This window comes from Osmerus eperlanus, chromosome 18, assembly GCF_963692335.1.
Source record: "Osmerus eperlanus chromosome 18, fOsmEpe2.1, whole genome shotgun sequence".
In the NCBI taxonomy this organism is placed as follows: Eukaryota; Metazoa; Chordata; class Actinopteri; order Osmeriformes; family Osmeridae; genus Osmerus; species Osmerus eperlanus.
Window position 1 is genome coordinate 11,310,341 of NC_085035.1, and position 21,663 is coordinate 11,332,003.

At 42.0% G+C, this 21,663-nt stretch overlaps 1 protein-coding gene across 1 annotated transcript in view; it reads right to left on the reverse strand.

The window, feature by feature from the left end:
• brinp1 (bone morphogenetic protein/retinoic acid inducible neural-specific 1) overlaps nt 1–21,663 on the reverse strand; it is a 250,264-nt gene that overhangs the window by 95,010 nt on the left and 133,591 nt on the right. Inside the window, exon 4 of the mRNA XM_062484686.1 lies at nt 9,502–9,671. Coding sequence (XP_062340670.1) covers nt 9,502–9,671 — 170 coding nt within the window. The remainder of the gene's footprint in view (nt 1–9,501; nt 9,672–21,663) is intronic.

Below are 21,663 nucleotides of genomic sequence, written 5' to 3' on the forward strand. Positions count from 1 at the left end.
TTTCTATCTTTAAACGAGCAAACCCCGCTACACTGGTGGCTCAACCAATAGGATGAAACGGATGTCATATTGTAGAAATATTGCCATAATTCTACGATACATATTGTAAAATGTTTGTATTGCGATATATTGTTCTACGATATATTGTTACACCCCTACCAATAATTGTTGCTAATTGTGACATAGACTTAATGAAAGCCAACTGGCTTCTGGTTATGGTAGCTAGCTACAGTAACAAAGTGATGCATAGGTTTGCTGGTGCTAACTTTAACTAAAGCTGGCCACATAAAATATCACTATTGACTAAGTTGATAAGAGGTCAACTAATATGTTTACATACATTCAAAAAATATGGTCATGTCATCAACTTACCAATGAACATGCTTTGGAAACACCAAAAATGAATGGTGTTGAACCTTGGAGTTATAGCTACCAAGCCCCCACCCCTCGCTCCTCGGCTTGATGCAAAGGCCCTGGTGGATATTGGTGGTATTGCATTTCCATTTTAGCACCCAGCTTGTTCTGGTGATTTTATTACTAACTGAAGTCAAAATGTCCAAAACAATATTCTCCATTTTCTTTTTCTTTTTGACACCAATCCGAAATGGGTAAACTAGAACACCATTTATTTGTGTTGTGGCGTAAATTGATTGATTTTTGGTAATATAGGCTAATATGTGGGAATGTCCAGAAGTAGAGGAGAAGGCCGAGGATTGAATCATATTGTCTGTCCAGTGGTATCATGTCCCTGACTTATCTCATAGGAAGGCATCATGAGTTGAAAACAACACATTACGTTGGCACAAAATAATGGGGAAGAACGGGGGGAATGTTCTAGTTTAGAAGACAAAGCCTGAAAACAGAATTGGGATCCTTAGAGCAGTAGCCAGAGACAAGGGTTAATTCTGTTTAAGGGGTGAACTAGGGTTGGGGAGAAAAAGGAACATAGAGACGGGGTCGAGCTGACATTAGAGATACAGTGCCTTGCAAAAGTGTTGACACCCCTTGGCGTTTTTCCAATTTTTTTGTCTTACAACCTGGAATTAAAACAGATTTTTATTTGTATTTCATGTAATGGATATACACAAAATAGTGAAAAAGTGAAATTAAAAAAATAACTTAATGAAAAAAAATTCTAAAAAATAAATAACGGAAAGGTGGTGCGTGCATATTTATTCACCCCCTTTGCTACTAAGCCTCTAAACAAGATCTGGTGCAACCCATTACTTTCGGAAGTCACATAATTAGTTAAATAACTAAGCAAGGGGCGCCACCAAGCAAGCGGCACCATGAAGACCAAGGAGCTCTCCAAACAGGTCAGGGACAAAGTTGTGGAGAAGTACAGATCAGGGTTGGGTTATAAAAAAATATCCAAAACTTTGAACATCCCACGGAGCACCATTAAAGCTATTATTAAAAAATGGAAAGAATATGGCACCACAACAAACCTGGCAAGAGAGTGCCGCCCACCAAAACTCACGGACCAGGCAAGGAGGGCATTAATCAGAGAGGCAACAAAGAGGCCAAAGATAACCCTGAAGGAGCTGCAAAGCTTCACTGCGGAGATTGGAGTATCTGTCCATAGGACCACTTTAAGCCATACACTTCACAGAGCTGGGCTTTATGGAAGAGTGGCCAGAAAAAAGCCATTGCATAAAGAAAAAAATCACCACGTTTGGTGTTTGCCAAAAGGCATGTGGGAGACTCCCCAAACATATGGAAGAAGGTACTCTGGTCAGATGAGACTAAAATTGAGCTTTTTAGCCATCAAGGAAAACGCTATGTCTGGCGCCAACCCAACACCTCTCATCCCCCCGAGAACACCACAGTGAAGCATGGTGGTGGCAGCATCATGCTGTGGGAATGTTTTTCATCGGCAGGGACTGGGAAACTGGTCAGAATTGAAGGAATGCTCGATGGTGCTAAATACAGGGACATTTTTCAGGGAAACCTGTTTGTCTTCCAGGGATTTGAGACTGGGACAGAGGTTCACCTTCCAACAGGACAATGACCCTAAGCATACTGCTAAAGCAACACTCAAGTGGTTTAAGGGGAAACATTTAAATGTCTTGGAATGGCCTAGTGACTAGGCCATTCCAAGACATTTAAGGAAAACAGAAAAAGCTAGAGTCTAGCTTTTTCTGTTTTCCTGTATCAACTGCCACATTGCTGAATACACCATCAAGTTGCCTTGACTTTGAAAGATATTCCACTTTTTTTTTTACTCAAAACCTTTCTGACGAACGAAAATATCTTACATTTGCTTGCATAATTATTTTTTTCTTTTTGCAAAGTTGCCTGGAACTTTGCACGCAGGTACTAACAGTGCACAAGCACAGTAGCCGATTGCAAATGTTCCTGGCGCTGTCAGCATAGGGAGAGTAAGGTCTTGTTAAAACAGGCAACAACTGAGTGCAGTACATACAGTACATGAAGGTCAGTCTATTCCCATTATTTTAAAGCAGATTTGAATGTAAACATATTTTCTTATGAACGTGATTATGTTCATGACATGACCTGGCCACCCGCTCTCAAAAGATTAATGTTTGGGAGTACAAGCTACAAGCCCGGGTGAGGGGACAAGTAGCCCAGCTGGTAAGATTCACTTGCAACTGGCTGACGACGGGAGAGGGACCCTCAGCGATAGACAGGATCATCATGGACAGTTGCATTCAAGCTCTGTCCCCGGCAACCAAGAGGTGGCCTTCCCAGAACAACCTCAGCTCAATTGAACTCCTGATTAAACTCCTGAAAAACCACCAGGTGACGCAGGCGAAGATGACTGAGAGCGGCACCACGTCTCGGGGATGGGACGCCAGATTGGAACGAATGGCCCGAGACTAGACAAGACGAACCTCAACCCCCAAACCGAAACCGCGTCAGCCCCCACTGAAAGTTAACTGGAGATGCTTCCCCTGTGGTCAGTTGGGACACCTAGCCAGACAATTACCTGGTAATGATGTCCACATGCACAGAGCCAGTGCCAGAGACGGACGACCAAACAGGACAAGTCTGCTAACGACCTGCTGGTGTCATGAACCCCCCTGTCCCCCAATGTGCCAGTGTGACACCTGTGCCAAATGGACACCTGTGCGCTCATCGACCGCAGTGTGGTGACATCCTCTGCTGAGGACACAGCTGGAGACGACCCGGATGATTCGCCAGGGCTCAGCTAGAGGACGCCAACCTGAGACATGCATGTTCCCACGTACTGGTCCACGAGAGACGGCCCTGTGACCCCGTAAGACTCTTGCCTTACCCCCATTTTGCCACAAAGAATGGGTTGTTATACAGAGTAGTCAGAGAGGAAGGGGAGGGGCCCACTTGGGGATGGACAAAACCAGAGACGGGATTGTGGCCCGGTTTTATTGGCTTGGGGTCAAGGGGGCCGTGAGAGTATTTGGTTCTGCCTGTCCGGACTGTTAGTGTAAAGCACACCAGCCTACCTTTCCTCAAGTCCAGTAGCAGGGCACTACACTGCGACTGAAATGGTCAGATTTGCGACCTTTTGAAATGCCTTAGGTTTTAGGCAATATTCTATGATTTATTATGAGCATTTATTAAAACATGTATTTTAAGTATATGTTTTAAAATGTGCTCTGAGCATTCAACACATCAAGTTGGCTTCAGCCCCGCGACCCCCCCCAGAATGGTGTAGCCTAACGTTGATTTAAAAAAAAAAATCTATCTCTCATCAAGACGCACGCAGCAATCGCATATATAGGCTACTCAAATCTGACGTGTTAAAAGCGGACAATTCGCCATGTCAAACGGAGCATGTGAGTGAGAATGATACGGACATTTGAATTTCAACACCAGTGGCTCGAAGAATACCAGTGGTCATAGGTGCCATCACCAGCGTATTAGTATTGACAAACTTTTTTGGCAGCGCAAGGCGCAACGTGTAGCCTATTGAAAAGTCTAATGTTTTCGTATCGCTTCAGATTCCTCACTACATAAAATGTGGTTGTCATTACAGTTTACTTAAGTCTTCTAAATTAAATAAACCTCATAAGGTCTGCGAAAAAGTTGTATTGCCAGGCAAATGAGGCAATACTTGTGTCAAAAGTAGTATTGCCCTGGCAATACTGACGGCAGCGGCAATGGTTAAGGTACAAAGACGGAGCAATGCACTGTGTGTACTGCAAATTCTGTGGGCCTTCAATTGTAGTCCAAATTTGTAACAGTGTCAAAACAATTAAAACATGAAACATTGAAGCTTCACAATGACAGTAAGCACGCGAAGTGTAGAGACAGGTAGGGCCTACATATCCGGTCTCCCGACTGCATTTCGGCATTATTTTTCCTTAAGAGTTCAGGAGTCTGCCCATCTGTGCCACAACCAAAGCATGTTGAAATCTAAAATAAATTCATTTTGCACTTCATAATGTAGGCCTACTGTATTTTCTATTTCAGTAAATCTATCCCAATCAATGTTCAAGAAAACAAGAAGGCATGTGGTTTAAAAGCTGGCAAATAATTGAAGGTCCCATGGCCTGCTGTTTTTGGATGCTTTTATATAGGCCTTAGTGGTCCCCTAATACTGTATCTGAAGTCTCTTTCCCGAAATTCAGCCTTGGTGCAGAATTACAGCCACTACGAGCAGTCCCACAATGAGCTTTCCTTAGGACTTGCCATTTCTGTGTCTGTAGCTTTAAATGCTATAAGGAGAAGAGAGGCGGGGCTAACTGCCATGCTTCGGTCATTTGCAAGCCATGTTGTCTCTCAAGGAAAAAACAATATCGCGTTCGCAGGTCGGAGCTCGTTTTCTCATTGGCGGGCCAAATTCTCTGTGCGGGCAAAGCAGAGAAAGGGAAGATAACCTTTCCTCTTAAGACGACATAAGAGGAACATTTTCAAATCGGAGTGTTTGAGCATTCATTTTCTCAAAGGCGGAGAAGAATACCCAGGGCTTGATTTACACCTATCAACATTTCTAGCCACTGGGGGACCAAAGGGGAACTCATATTAATGATAAATAACCTCCTAAGTGAAATGTTCATGTCATGGGACCTTTAACATGTTTTTAAATGTTAATTCATACTGACTGACATGAACCAACGAGTTCAACGGATTCAGTGATGTGGAATGAGATCGGGAGCTTGGTGAACTAGCTTACCGGTAATTTGCTTGTTGGACTCTTTTACTTGTTATGTTACAGTTTTTCTCAATTGTTAACAAGCAAAACAACCTTCACTTCATGTACCAATTGCTCGACCCAATTTGGCACTACTTCACACTCCCTTATCTGCATTAGACTCTGACTTTCCTTGTTTACACTGATTTCAATTACACATCACCTTGTTGTCAAAACACTACACACAATGTTCAGTTGTTGCACACACTTCTCAAGTAAAATCTCGAAGCATCTACCTACAACACACAACTATTCAAATCTCTAAACACTTTGCAATTTGCAATCAGGGCTGCAGCCTAAAAAGGGCCTTGGGCCTCTTTTGTTTGGTGAACAATGAAGAACTTAGAACATATTGACAACCAGAGAAGGAGAGGGGTAAGAGTGAGAGGAGGATGAGGAGGAAGAGGAGGACAAGAAGGAGGGGACAAGGGGGAGGAGTAGGAGGACAGAGAGAAGGAAGAGGAGGAGGAAGAGTGGAGGACAAAGATGAAGAGGAGGACAAGGAGGAGGAAGAGGAGGAGAAGGACAAGAAGGAGGAGTAGGAGAAAGAAGGAGAACGGTTGTCTCTAATGAGATTCGGGCCACTGTGGTAGACCATGTGCTCAACCATGGTTTGAGCATGAGAGAGGCAGGCCAGAGGGTCCAACCAAATCTCAGTCGCTTCACAGTTGCTGCCATCATTAGAATCTTCAGGATGGAGAACAAGTACGAATCTATTTGCCTTGTGTACTGTAATACTGCATATCAATAGAATACAGTGTGCTCACAGTATTTGTATTTTGCAGGACTGAAAGAGAACCACACCGTGGAGGAAGAACACACACTTTCACAGCCGAACAGGAGACTGAAATTGTAAATATGTTTTGTGAGAACGCTATCACACTCCGACAAATACAAACTAGGATCCTGGATGACCATGCTACATTCAGGAACGTCCAGACCGTCAGCCTGCTCTCTGTGTGTACCGAAATAAAACTTTGTTTGCTGCATATTGGTGTGCTATTTTATGTTTGACTATGAAAAAAGTATGCCTACACTGAGACATTTTACAAAAGGAGTAATGGCTCATTCTCCAGAGCCATTGTCATTCATATGGTGTGTTCCATTTCTATAATTGTGTTTTCAATTTTGCACTACAGTGTGCTGTGAATGCTTGGTAGTGTGCAGCAAATGCTTAGTTGTGTGTACTGTTATGAATGGTATGTGTGTGTCATTTGAAAATATGGCTGTGTGTACCAAATGAGAACACAAGTTCGATTTTGTGAACAGGTAAGAGATTTGATGGCAAAGAGTCATCTTGCAAAGGGAGTGTCAGGTTTAGCATTTTGTGTGTGAGGTTTTCAGTTTTGTGTTTGCAGTTTTGAGAAAGACGTTATGGTTTTGAGAAACGTGTGTTAACAATTGTGAATAACTATAATTTAGCCTATTTGGCCTCCCAGGTATGTTCTTTATGCTATTGTGTAGCTGAATGTTAATGTGTTACGTTAACATACCACCTATAATTTTCCTTTCCAGATTAAATGTCTGTTCTTGGTCTTGGATTTTGTTAAATACATTTCTAAATAAATGCGACTTATTGGGATTTTCACGCACAACCATCTCTAGGGTTTACAGAGAATGCTCCAAAAAAGAGAAAATATCTAGTGAGCGGCAGTTGTGTGGACAAAATTGTCATGTTGATGTCAGAGGTCAGAGGAGAATGGGAAGACTGGTTCGAGATGATAGAAAGGCAACAGTAACTCCTTACAACCAAGGTATGCAGAATGGCCTCTCTGAATGCACAACACGTCGAACCTTAAAGCAGATGGGCTACAGCAGCCGAAGACCACACCGGGTGCCACTCCTGTCAGCTAAGGACAGGAAACTGAGGCTACAATTCGCACAGGCTCACCAAAATTTGACAATAGAAGATTAATGTTAAGAAAACGTTGCCTGGTCTGATGGGTCTCGATTTCAGCTGTGACATTCAGATGGTAGGGTCAGAATTTGCCGTAAACAACATGAATCCTTGTATCAACGTTACAGGCTGGTGGTGGTGGTGTAATGGTGTGGGGGATATTTTCTTGGTACACTTTGGGCCCCTTAGTACCAATTGAGCATCATTTAAACGCAACAGCCTACCTGAGTATTGTTGCTGACCATGTCCATCCCTTTATGACAACAGTGTACATCTTCTGATGGCTACTTCCAGCAGGATAATGCACCATGTCACAAAGCTCAAATCATCTCAAACTTGTTTCTTGAACATGACAATGAGTTCACTGTACTCCAACGGCCTCCACAGTCACCAGATCTCAATCCAATCAAGCACCTTTGGGATGTGGTGGAACGGGAGATTTGCATCATGGATGTGCAGCCGACACATCTGCAGCAACTTCGTGATGCAATTATGTCATTATGGATAAAAATCTCTGAGGAATGTCTCCATCACCTTGTTGGTATGGAGACGTATGCCACGAAGAATTAAGGCAGTTCTGAAGGCAAAAGGGGGTCTAACCCAGTACTAGCGAGGTGTACCAAATAAAGTGGCCGGTGAGTGTATATCAAACTTTGGAATCCTTAACTTTGAAATTAGTATGATCAACTTTATGCCTTTTAAAAAGAAAGATTGGATTCAAAATTCAAGAATTCTCATGAATTACCCTAACATTTAGTTAAAATTCTAATTGTTATTTACTGTGAAAACCTTCTAATAAAAGTACAAAACATGTATTTACAAGGTAGATGTAAAGAAAACCTTAACAGGTCAATATAAAACTTCTTAATATATTACATATTATTGTGTTTCGGTAGTGACAAACTTGGGGAGAGAAAATATTTCCAAACTGTCTGAAAATACAAAATGAGAATGAACTACAATTGTGTACCTTAGATAGTATACCATTTGCATACATACAAAGTTTGGGAGAAAATACACTTTTTTTCCAAGATGTTTACAACTCTGACTTTGAATCATTTAGAATGGCCCTTATAGGATGCTTCTTAAAGCTAGGGTAGGTTAGTTTAGCGAAACAACCAATGTTGGCTTGTGTTTTAAGTATTTAACCTAAAATATCCCACCCTTCAAAGCCACTCCACTGGTAGGGAACCCTAGAGAGCACTGTGTCATGTTTTCTCCATTGAAAGGACACCCTAGAGAGCACTGCATCATGTTTATCCACTGGTAGGGCACCCTAAAGGGCATTGCACAATGTTTTGTCCACTGGTAGAGCACCCAGAGGGCACTACATTTTGTTTTATCTGCTAAAAGAGCACCCTAGAAGGGACTTAATCAAATGTCCACTGGTAGGGCACCCTAGAGGGCACCTTGATATAAAATGTTACCTACTACTGTAGTGTTGAGTGTTTAACTTAATTACTTTGATACATAAACCCTTAATACAGCATCTTTGTAAATATGTTTGTATAAATGGTAATTTTGAAAGTTGGACTCCCTCTATAACAATAGCCAAAAAGGCAGGCCTGGTTTGCCACACTTAGAAATCCACATGCAAAATAGGCTTCCTCTACACAGTTCTGATTGAAATCTGAGGGTCTGCTGCTCTGGACGACTTCTGCATTAGAAGACTGCAGACCAAGCAATGTATGCTCCCCTCCTATTTTTAGAAAAGGCAAGATGATTTTGGAACACAGTATTTCTGACAAAGCCAATAGATATGATTACGGGATATGGGAATCAGAGACAATTGCCATTGATTTTGCTCATGTTTGTTATATTGGGTCTGCTTATTGTATTCCAAAGCTTTATTTTTATTTAGTAAGCTTTTTTGAAATAATCTCTTTTGTGATAAGCATTTCCAGTGTAATTATAAACAGGAGTGTTGATTGTTCATATTACTTTTACAGATAATATAATTTTTTACAGGTAATAAAGAGTGAATTTCAATATCCCTATTTAATGTAAAAGTCAACTTAAAATGGTAAGCAGGGACACATACTTACACACGTTCACATATACTCCCTTTTCAAAGTCCCACCTCCCAGCCAATGCACCCCTCCTAACCCAGAACACAAGGTTGTAGGAAGCCATCCCCCTATGGCGCACCTAGGCCCTATCACACATTGAGGTACAAGAATGACAATACTTATCCAGACTAGAATGTGCAGCGTGTGTTTCTTTCTGAAGGCCTGACTCAGCAGCCAGTCAATTCTATTTCATTTGGTCATACTTGACTTCCTGCTACCGCAAGCAGTCTGACAAAACCTCTTCATCTTCTTCCTTACCAACTATCACTTAAGACAAGAAATAGCCAGACAGATTTCTCCTAGAAAGAGGGTCTGTTCAGGAATGTGTGATGTCTGTATGTGTGCGCCTGTGTGTGTCTGTGCTTTTATGTATTGCAGGGGGACATACACTTCTGTACCTTAATGGCATTGGTGGATATCTGGATCTCATGGAGCTTCCTCATAGTGCCATCTCGGTCTATGAAGTAGGAGGAGGCCAGTTGGTGCAGGGCTTCCACATTTTGAGTTGAGTTGACCAGCTTCCTGTCCAGTTTGTTCTTGGCCATGTACATGGTCAGTGCTTCCTCCCCTGTAAGGAATAAGGCAATTATGGGTTTCAATACAGTGTTACTGTTTTGTTTTTGATTAAATGCCAAGATAGAGTAAACCATAAACGTTGAGATTAGAATAAAGCAATATACTATAGGTTGCAGGGTTTCCCGCAGAAAATTTGTTAGTTAAGGTGGTAGAGTGGGGTTTCCTGTCAGACTGGGGAAGGGGGGGGGGGGGATAGACTAATGTGGGGGGGGGGGGGGGGGGGTAGTTTGTGCGATAGACTTATGCGTTCTGCAGAGAAGGAAGACCTGCGTTTTGGAATGGAAGGGAGAAAACAGGACAGAGTAACACGGTGGATATTGCTATAAAAAATTTAAAAACGACGACGACGTAGTTAAGGCGGCAGGTATGTGTTGCTTAGGCGGCCGCCTTAACTGAAAAGTGCTGCGGGAAACCCTGCGTTGCAATACATTAAGTGTATGCGTAATGTGTAAGATGCAATATCAGATCACAATATTTTGTACTCTGTACAGTAGTGTAGTGTTGTCTGTATAATACAGTCAAATACTGTTCATAGACCATTTTTTGAAGCACCGTAGGCACCGTAAGCGACGATGCCAGTGTTAGCAGCATCGGTGCTGCGCCTCTTCCGGGAACTGATGTGAGTTATGATTCATATTAACAACATCCAAAGAATGCAAGTTTTCAGTTTTTTTTTCTGCAGTGCAGTGACCATTTCACAGCGGATAGTTTTAACATGGACCAGAGACAGACGGGGTTCGCGGACACACGGCTTCTCTTGCAGCGCTGAGCCGTACCGAGCATCGCCCTCCCGGGCGTTCCTCCTCCCGGTCGCACCTGGACAATCCACCGCTGCCAGCAGTTCATCACTCTGTTCTGTGTGCTTGTTATAATTATACTAGATAACTTTTCCAGAGGTATCTCTGCTATGAGTTAGTGCAAACCGCTAAATTGATATTAGGCTACTCGGTGTAGAATGATGGTATTTTGGTGAAATGGTAGCTAATGTGTTAGAAGTAGCCTAGTTGGAGAGCTCACTGTCTGCTGTCTCTGGTGTCCATTTTTACTGTTACAGCTCAGGGGAACATTTCATTTATATGCATCTGTATGTTTCACTCATTGAACAAATAAATTCTAATTCTATATGGTTTTGTTCGGCTTGACATAGAGTCTATTATCTGGGTCGGAGGTAGGCACTAGGCAGCGAGGGGCGGAGCTTCAGCTCCTTCAGGCGACACGCCCCCCCAGTCTCAAGCAGAGAAGACTGCTGATTTTTTCACAATTCAAAGCCTAATTTAACATACTTGTCGGTGTGATTTTTTCATTCAAATTTGGATGGGTAGTTAATAACACATTATTCTGTGGTGTGGCGAACTTAAAACTCGTTTTCAGGTCCACTTTACAGGATCTTTAATAGAGGAGGATCTAGGAAAGTGTTATTGTTGTTGCTCATATTGTTGTGTTTATTCTTTGAATTTGTTTTCTTTTCCACCCCCCATTTTTTCATTTTTCATGTGGGTTAGCCCAGGACACACGCCTTTATTACAGTCCCATTTACTTCAGCTTTATGTAAGGCTTTGGAGAGCACATGTCTACTTACACTATGATCTTACCGCCCCTTCAAGTTTCTGTAATATACTGTACAATCCCTTTTGTCCAAACACATTGATATGGTTACTTCTTCTTAAACAGTAATTCAGTAGTACGCTTTGTTTCGTGGAATGTTAAGGGGCTGAATGGACCAGTCAAACGATCCAGAGTTCTTTCTCAAATCTTTTAATGACGATATTTTATTTTTACAAGAGACACATTTACGGTTAAAAGATCACATTTGTTTGCGTAAAGCTTGGATTAGCCAAGTATATCACTCCAGACATGATGGTAGCTAAAAAGGCGTTGCTATTCTCATTAATAAGAAGGTACAGTTTACACCAACAGAGATCATCACCGACCCCTATGGTCGTTTTGTTATAATCAGTGGCTGTCTTTACCAGACCAATGTTCTTCTAGTCAATGTTTACGCTCCTAATTGGGATGACACAGAGTTTGTTATTAAGCTTCTGTCCTCGCTCCCTAACTTGGACACTCACAAACTGATTCTGGGAGGTGATTTAAATTGTGCCATCAACCCTACTTTGGATAGGTCATGTTCAAAGAGATCTTCGCCCTCAGGCATGGCAAATGCATTCACAACATTTATGGAGCAGAGTGGCTGTATTGATCCATGGCGGCTTCTTAACCCAACTTTGAAGCGGTTTCTTTCTTCTCCCCAGTCTACCGTTCTTTTTCTCGCATAGACTATTTTTTAATTGACAGCTCATTTATTCCTTCACTTAAATCTGTTGACTACTCAACCATCATTATCTCTGATCACGCCCCTGTTGTTCTTGACATTTCTTTTGCTCTGAATATAAAGCAACGTCCACTATGGAAACTAGATCCCCTTATACTGTCAGATGAAGACTTTTGCCGCTATCTGGCAATCAACATAGATGTTTACATCAGCACAAACAAAAAGGAGAACACTTCATATTCATTACTGTGGGAATCGCTCAAAGCTTTCCTCAGGGGGCATATTATTTCATATGTGGCATTTGGCAAAAGGGAACACTCTAAGGAAGTCTTAAGCTTAATTGACTCTATACATAAACTTGACAGGCTCTATTCAGAATCCCCCAATGCTGAGTTACATAAGAAACGGATAGAATTGTAAGCCAAACTGAACATTATAACTACGAAACACGCAGAGCAACTTCTACTAAAAACTCGTGGGATCTCTTATGAATATGGGGATAAATGTAGTCGTTTACTTGCTCACCAATTAAAGCGGCAGACTGCATCTCGTCTTATCCCTCAGGTTAAAGATGAGCTAGGTATTTTAGTTTCAGACCCAAAACACATAAATGATATATTTACTTCCCATTTCATCTCACTTTATTCTTCAGACTTCCCCACAGACATAACACCCATGACAGCCTTTTTGAATAATATAGAGGCTCCCTCTCTTGATCAAACAGTTGTTTCATCACTTGAGCGAAATTTGGAGATAGGGGAGATCATTGGAGCCATTATGGCCATGCAGAATAACAAAACTACAGGCGTCGACGGATATTGTATAGAGTTAAAAAGTTATAAAAAGTTTAGGGACCAGCTTGCGCCACTTCTCTTGGAAGTTTTCAATGAATATTTAGATAGGGGCTCTTTGCCACCCACTTTTTCTCAAGCGTCCATTTCACTTCTTCTCAAGAAAGACAAGGACCCCACTCACTGTGGATCCTATCGTCCAATATCTCTCTTGAATGTGGATGCCAAGATTCTAGCTAAAGTTTTAGCCCACCGCCTGGAAGATCCACTCCCTAAAATTATATCCGAAGATCAAACAGGGTTTATTAACTTGTGCTGCCTTCGGGTCACATGACCCAAAGGTTCATAACGAACTGTCCTTGTGTTTACTCAATTTTACCCAATACAAAAACAAATAAAAATAATTTTTCGCAATGTGGGGGGTCTGAGACAGCCCAACGGTTAAAAGAAAATGCTTCACTTTGTTTTTGTATGCAGTAAAGTTGTCGCAATACAACGGTGGGTCACAATGACTGATGGGTCAGAATGACCCGAAGATAACACAAGGGTTAAAGGTCGACACTCATTTGCAAACATCCGCCGCCTGATTGATATAGCATATACAAAAAATACAGTTGTTGTGCCCGAAGCAGTTATTTCTCTGGATGCTGAGAAAGCATTCGATAGGGTTGAATGGCAGTATTTATTTGCGGCTTTGGAAAGATTTGGTTTTGGCGCCACCTTCATTAAATGGATTAAGCTTTTATATTAAGATCCCCAAGCGTGTGTACAAACCAATGGTTTGCGGTCATCTTTTTTTCCTTTGACAAGAGGCACAAGACAAGGCTGCCCACTTTCCCCACTTTTATTTGCCATTGCAATCGAACCACTTGCCATAGCCCTGCGAACTACATCAGCATTTCAGGGCATATTTAGAGGGGGAGTTGAGCACAAGGTCTCTCTATATGCTGATGACTTGTTGATCTATGTTAGTCACCCAGCCACGGTTGCTTCCTCTATTGTGTCTATCCTGGAGGAGTTTGGAATGTTCTCAGGATATAAGCTCAATTTGCAGAAAAGTGAGTGTTTTAAACTCAACTCTCCTGTTCCTTCCAGGCTAGTACCCTCCTTTCCTTTTCGCCTTTCTGAAGATGGGTTCAAATATTTAGGAATTCATATGACCAAATCTTTCACTTCTCTTCATGCATCTAATTTAACAACATTAGTTAACCAAATGAAGGATGATTTTAAAAGATGGTCTGCTCAACCACTTACTTTGATGGGTCGTATTAATGTAGTGAAGATGACTGTACTCCCAAAGTTTCTATATGTATTTCAATGCTTACCTCTTTTTCTCACTAAATCATTTTTTAAAACAATTAGTCAAGCTGTGAACTCATTTATATGGGGCAACCAAGCACCCAGAGTTAAGAAAGACCTTTTACAAAGGCAGCGTTGTGTTGGCGGACTTGCTTTGCCCAGCTTCATCCACTACTACTGGGCTGCAAATATTCAGAAAATAGTCTGTTGGCTACACTCTCCTCATATAAGCTGGTGTGTTCTAGAGGAACAGTCATGCAAACAATCTAGCCTTAGGGCCTTAGTTTACTCATCCTTACCTATAAGATCTTCCAGCTTCACCTCTCATCCTGTAGTGCTCTCTACTCTGAACATTTTGAACCAATTTCGCTCTCATTACAAATTCATGTCTGCCTCAACCCTTGGTCCAATTCACAAAAAACATATTTTTCGTCCCTCTATTATGGACTTATCATTTATGGAATGGTGGAGGAGGGGTATTTACTGTTTTAAAGACCTTTATAGTTCTAAAACTATACTAAACTGGATAGTTATGAGAATCTACAGAGATTACATGACCTCCCAAGACAACAGTTTTTTCAATATCTCCAAATACGGCATTTTCTCAAGGCTAATTTCCCCTCCTTTCCCTCCCTGCCTGAGCAGGGACTCTGGGAAGACATAACTCTTTTAAAACCAGAAAAAGGAATTATTTCAGTTTTATATCAGAAATTGCTTTCTTTGGAAAATCACAACTTGGCCAAAATTCGGGCTGGTTGGGAGGAGGAGTTAGGAATGGAGTTGGGTGATTATTGGGACCGTGCACTGGAAAGAGTTAATTCATCTTCGTCCTGTGCTCGCCTCGCACTCATTCAGTTTAAAGTGCTACACAGAGCTCATTATAGTAAGGCAAAACTGGCGAAAATATATCAGGGGGCTGATGCTAGCTGTAGTAGGTGCTCTTTTTCACCTGCAAATCTTACCCACACGTTTTGGTCCTGCCCTTCTCTGGAAACATATTGGTCTGGAGTGTTCAAAATGTTGTCTGAGGCGCTTAACGTCACCATTGATCCAAGTCCTTTAATTGCAATATTTAGTGTTCCTACAGACACAGTCACTAAAGCTCAATCGGATGTTATTGCATTCACCTCACTGCTTGCCCGCCGTAGAATTCTCCTTATGTGGAAATCCACCACACACCCATCGAGTTCCCGTTGGCTGGAGGATGTCATGCTCTTTCTCAAGCTAGAAAAAATTAAATTTACTTTGAGAGGGTCCATGAAGAATTTCTACCGTAGATGGCAGCCTATTATTGAATATTTTGACAACTTAAAGGAGTTGGAAACATGGTCCATTTAGTGTACCCTGGCCTTCCACACTGTCTCTGAGAGTGTGCGGTACTTGTAATAATGCTCTCAAACGCCTATTCACATTCGTGATACATAGGCATCCAGGGCATAAGATATATGTGTGTGTGTTTTTCTCTTTGTTATTCTTACTACTGTGGGGGTTTGCAAGTATTATTTTTTTTTGAGTGAATTTTGACTATGGCAGGTGTGTGATATTCCCTGCCATAAAGTCAACATTTCTGTGTATTGCCAAACTGTTATTGAATGAATATGGTAAATATATTGTTACATTTACGATTACAGGTTAGAACGATATATCGACCCCCCCGACCTGTGTTTTTTACCTCTTTTGGGGGGGTCCGAGCCTTAATCGGGGGGGTCAGACCACCCCCAAACGCCCCTGTAATTCGCACACTGGTTACAACTAACCAACAAGAGCAACAAGACTCTCAATAAGAGTCATTGTGATCCTGAAACATCAGGTCCTGCCAATCATTCCTAAGTGCCGTTGTACTCCCGGAACAAGTGCGTCTTGAAGGTGGGGAGACAAGTCAGTGTCCCTGATGGAGGTGGGGAGTTGATTTCACCATTGAGGGGCCAGACAGGAGAAGAGCTTGTGTTGTGACCGGGCGCTCTTGAGCGGTGGGACCACCAGACGGTTGTCAGAAGAAGACCGTAGGTGGCGGGTGGGGGTGTAAGGCTGGAGGAGAGACTTGATGTAGTCGGGTGCAGTCCCGTTCACCGCTCGGGAGGCCAGGGTCTTGAATCTGATACGGGCCGTGATGGGAAGCCAGTGGAGGGAGATGAGGAGCGGGGTAACATGGGAGCGTCTGGGTAGATTGAAGACCAGATGGGCTGCCGCGTTCTGAATCCTCTGGAGAGGGCAGGTTGCGCATGCTGGGAGACCGGCGAGCAGCGAGTTGCAGTAGTCCAACTTTGAGAAGACAAGTGCTTTGACTAGCAGCTTGGTGGAATGCTCAGACAGGTACCTTCTGATCTTACGGATGTTTCTCCGGGAGACCGCAGCAATGTGGGCTGTGAGGGAGAGCTCGTCATACATGGTCACCCCGAGGTTCCTGGCAGAGGATGAAGGGGTCACGGTCGCAGATCCCAGGGTGACATGAGAGGGAACAACGGTTGTGCTCTTGCCAAAAGCAAGCACAGCCAACTATACACATTAGGTATATTATACAATTTAGGTATCAGTAGCGGTTCTAGGCACAGGCGAACCAGGCCTGGGGCGGCATTTTAATTAATTTATTTTTTGTTTGGCGCCCGCTGCTGGCATGGGGGCCAGCAGGGGTAAACATCGCCCCGGGGCGCCAATTGGCCAGGACCGCCACTGTTAGGTATATTAAACTTTGTCTGAATAACAGAAGACTCGCATACGGGAGCCCTTGCGACATCTGCTGATAGAAAAGAGAATTGCAGCCTTGGAATGCAAGAAAAAAAAAATCGCTTCTAGTGTTAAAGGGAGTGCTCCTAATCTCAGTTTGTTACCTGGAAAAAAGACACTGAGATTCCAAACTCTCCACCATGGCCAACACCAAAGAGCTGTCGAAGGATGTCAGGGACAAGATTGTAGACAAACACAAGGCTTGCATGGGTTACAAGACCATTGCCAAGCAGCTTGGTGAGAAGGTGACAACAGTTGGTGCGATTATTCGCAAATGGAAGAAATACAAAAGGACTGTCAATCTCCCTCGGCCTGGGGCTCCATGCAAGATCTCACCTCGTGGAGCTGCAATGATCATGAGAACGGTGAGGAGCTCAGAACTACACAGGATGATCTTGGGATGATCTTGTCAATGATCTCAAGGAAGCTGTGACCATGGTCACCAAGAAAACAATTGTTAACACACTACGCCGTGAAGGACTGAAATCCTGCAGCGCCCGCAAGGCCCCCCTGCTTAAGAAACCACATGTACAGGCCCGTCTGAACATCTGAATGATTCAGAGAACCTCCTTCCCTCAGCCAGGTCATTGAAAATTGGTCGTGGATGGGTATTGCAGCATGACAATGACCCGAAACACACGGCCAAGGCAACAAAGGAGTTGAAGAAGCACATTAAGGTCCTGGAGTGGCCTAGCACACGACCAGGGCATGAAAGGAGTGGCTCAAGAAGAAGCCCATTAAGGTCCAGACCTTAATCCCACAGAAAATCTAGGGAGAAAGGGAGCTGAAGGTTCGACTTGCCAAACGTCAGCCTCGAAACCTTAATGACTGCAGGAGATGTGTGCAAACCTGGTGGGCAAGTACAATAAATGTCTGACCTCTGTGATTACCAGCAAGGGTTTTACCACCAAGTTCTGTTTTGCAGAGGGGTCAAATACTTACTCACTTATTAAAATACAAATCAACTTATAAACATTTTGACATGCGTATTTCAGGATTTTATTTGTTTGTTATTCTGTCTCTCACTGTTCAAATAAACCTACCATTAAACTTATAGACTGATCATTTATTTGTCAGTGGGCAAACGTATAAAATCATCAGGGAATCAAATAATCTTTTCCCTCACTGTATGTTTGTGTGGAGATGAAGGGACAGGCTTTTTTCTTGCATGCCTTCCAAGTAATTTGTTGGCATGGAGGTGGCATCTAATGGTAGTTTTGGAGACTTGGTGACTCCAACATGTTTCTTTCCTCAGTAATTCTCCAACAGGGACGAATGGGGATTTTTTGAGTTTCTTAACATTCTCCTCACTGTGCATGGGGTCAAAAAAAACATGGTTCTTCCAGGCAAGTTTGTAACAGTTCCAGTTGCTTTGAACTTTTGAAGTTTCAAAAATCTCTGTCTGTGTGTGTGTGTGTGTGTGTGTGTGTCTGTCTTTGCAAGTTTTATAGTGGGATGGAAAGGCCAAAGATTGTTTAATGACTAGCTCGAGAACCGGTTAGTGTGCAAAGTATCCATTTCAGAAGGCAAGGACGTGCAGTGCCGCTGTCACGGCCACAGCCGTGCCCCCCTGTTGTTTTTGGTTTTGCCCTGCCCTAGTGTTTCCCTGTCTCATTGTCTTCACCTGTGTCTCGTTGAGTTCTCATTAGTTTCATTGTGTCCACCTGTGTCTTGTTTGTTTCTGTGTATTTAGGCTCCTGTTTTGTGTCCATTCTTTGTCTTAGCATTACCCTTTGTCGCTGCGTGTTACCCTGTCTGTGTCCCGTTTTTTTGTTGTTGTAATAAACCCTTATTTCTGCCATGCCTGCCGACTCCCCTGCGTTTGGGTCCAACCCCACCTCACGTCGTGACAGCCGCGTTCTATGTTGTTTGAATAAGCACTTCGAGATCCCCCCAAAATATGTCTCTTTCAGCCAGCTGCACCTGTAGCCACCGATCTCGAGAGCTGAAAGTATATGGATGGATCTGATGGATGGTGCTGAAAGCTGGTAACAGGAATAATATTAGTGTTAATGTGATACAGAAAAAACAATAACATTTTGCTGCACTGCTGGAACAAGAACAGACTTAAGAGGGATCCAAGAGCAGAGGGGTTGTTTAATCACAGAGGAGTCAAGGTACAAGCAGAGATCGGTAACAGGATCCATAATAGACAAGTGGGAGCGGAGCAGGGTTTTCTTTATGGGTGAGATTCTCGAAGCTAACTAAGAGAAAGACAACATTTAAAGTGGATGCTTTATTTCAGTAGATATAGCTGGAAGGTCTGTGTTGTTGCTGTGTAGACTACACAAACTGTGTAGACTACAGGGATTTGATTTCCTTTGCCTTAGGCATCATTAATCAAGGACTTGCTTGCTGGACAACCTTTCAAATGGAAATTCATCTCCCCAAATCTTTGTTATATTTTTTTGGTATACTGTCATTTAGAAGCTATAGCTTTTACAACGCCAATATGGCCAAGTGAGCAGTGAAGCTTTAAGGAGGCATAATGTAGCCTTCCATCGAACTATGATTACAACCAGCCTCATCCAGGTGAGCATAAATAATGGTAGATTATGCCTGTTAGCATGTGCCTTACAGTAGCTGATACCCTGTTAGTTGTCCAACGGCAAAACACCAGATCTCCCAGTCATTTCAAGCTCATAATTTTTTTTACGCACTTTCAGTTAACAGATGGTAAGGCTACTGTTTGAACTGTTGAATTTTGAGAGTGGCAATGTTAATTAAATCAGCTTTTTTCAAAGACGTTTCTTTATTAATGAAATGCAGTATCAGTAAATGCTTAAACACATCAGTAGAAGGGGAGAACTGAATGGGGAAGTTTAAGGCATTTTACAGTTTTGGATAATTTTTACTAGGGTTGGGTCCCAATATGGCACCGGTACCTAGATGACCGGTATTTAACAGCCCAAATCATTACGCAGATTTCGGTGCCACTTAAATCTCTGAGCTGTCAATTGAAATATTTGCCCTCTGGTGTTACGAAACGGACGAAAGACTCATCATCACCGCACATGATCGCTAGTTAAATTATACTGCATTCATGTGGTAAAAAAGAAATCCTGACTGAGATAATTCACGTGATAACGTTGTAACAACAACACGGAAAGTCGGAGAACATGGCAGACAAACGTTATTGGTTGATAGTTTTTGTGTTTTGTATTTACTTACATTTGTATATTTAAAGATGTCGTAAAGCAAATTTCCATGATTTGCTTCTCAGTACATTACATATGTGTGAAATTAGTTCCTGAAAGCATGTGCAAAGCGTGAAAACTTTGTCGCACTGAATTGTGGAGTTAGACCGTTAAACAGTTTCTTCCGCCGTTTTCAGCTCAGGTTTTGTATAGGCGGGGCAAAAACCCAACCTATCTACGTCTTCTGTGCTGTGATGAACTTAAAACTCATTGTCAATTCCACTTTACAGCATCTTTAAGTATATTGTAAACCTTTAATATATTGTTCAATTTCAATAAAAGTATTGGTTCAGACACCCTTTAAGCACCAATACCGTTTTAAAAGTATCGACTTGGCACCGGTATCTAAAAAACCAAACCAATACCCAGCCCTAATCTTTACACAGGATTGCCCAATTTTTGGGTTATAATGCAGCTGTTTCAACAATGTGAGCCACACATCACCTCTAGCCTAAGGTACCTCTTGCATAATATTTTGAAGTGTAATCAAAAAGGAAAAAAACATTCTGTATGCTTTTTAATCTACGCGATCTATAATTATATATAATTATATAATAATAATAATATAATAAGTGTACATACTTATTTAAAAGATACTTAAAAATTAGTTGTAAAATATAAGTACACCCATGAAAATCTTGACCTTCTCCAGATATTTTGACATTTGATATTAAAAATAATGATTTATTGATGACAGAATTATAAAAATTCTCTCAAAATCAATTTACTGCAACTTATGGTTGGATTGTTCAAAAAAAAATTCAATGTGACATTAAGATGAATTACAAACAGGTGACCTTTTATTCCACTTTTTACTCAAGGGGTGCCACTAATCATGCAGTTGATTGTCGATGTGTGTGTATAGACGTGTGTATTTTTATTTGTATAAATTATTTTCTGTATAATACAAGCTGTTGTGTATGTAAAAGCCATACATGAGAGGGAAGGTATTGATTTACCTGTATATCATTAACAGACACCTGTTTTGTTGTTGTATTTTGGTCATAAAATGCTGTCTTGTGCCGTACTTCTTTATCTATTAACCCTCGTGCTGCCTTCGGGTCACATGACCCAAAGGTTCATAACGAACCATCATTGTGTTTACCCAATTTTACCCAATACAAAAACAAATAAAAATACTTTTCTTTTAACCTTCGCAATGTGGGGGGTCTGAGACAGCCCGACGGTTAAAAGAAAATGCTTCACTTTGTTTTTGTATGCGGTAAAGTTGTCGTAATACGACGGTGGGTCACAATGACTGATGGGTCAGAACGACCCGAGGAGAACACAAGGGTTAAGATGTAATTGACAGAGAGATGGCCCACAAACCGCCATTCAGTACACTTCGGTTCTCTGGGTTTATCTCCTCACAAATGGAGTTCTTTAATGGGTAACAAAGTTTGAGATTAGAAACCTCCAGGCCATGACTTTCATCTAATGCCCTCAGGGTTAAAATATAATCTGGTGACACTTATTGTACCAGTGGAGACAGCAGTGGAAGAGAGGGAGGGGAAGAGAGATAGAGGAATCTAATAACAACCAATGTTATAACCAACCCTGAGTCACAATTTCTTCATATATCACCCATATTTAGTCACTTTTGTGTCTATGGCAACGTTCAATACTCTTTACTTTGTGGTATTTATACTTCACCATCGTATCATATTTCACCACAATATTGCATTTCCTGATTCATATTTA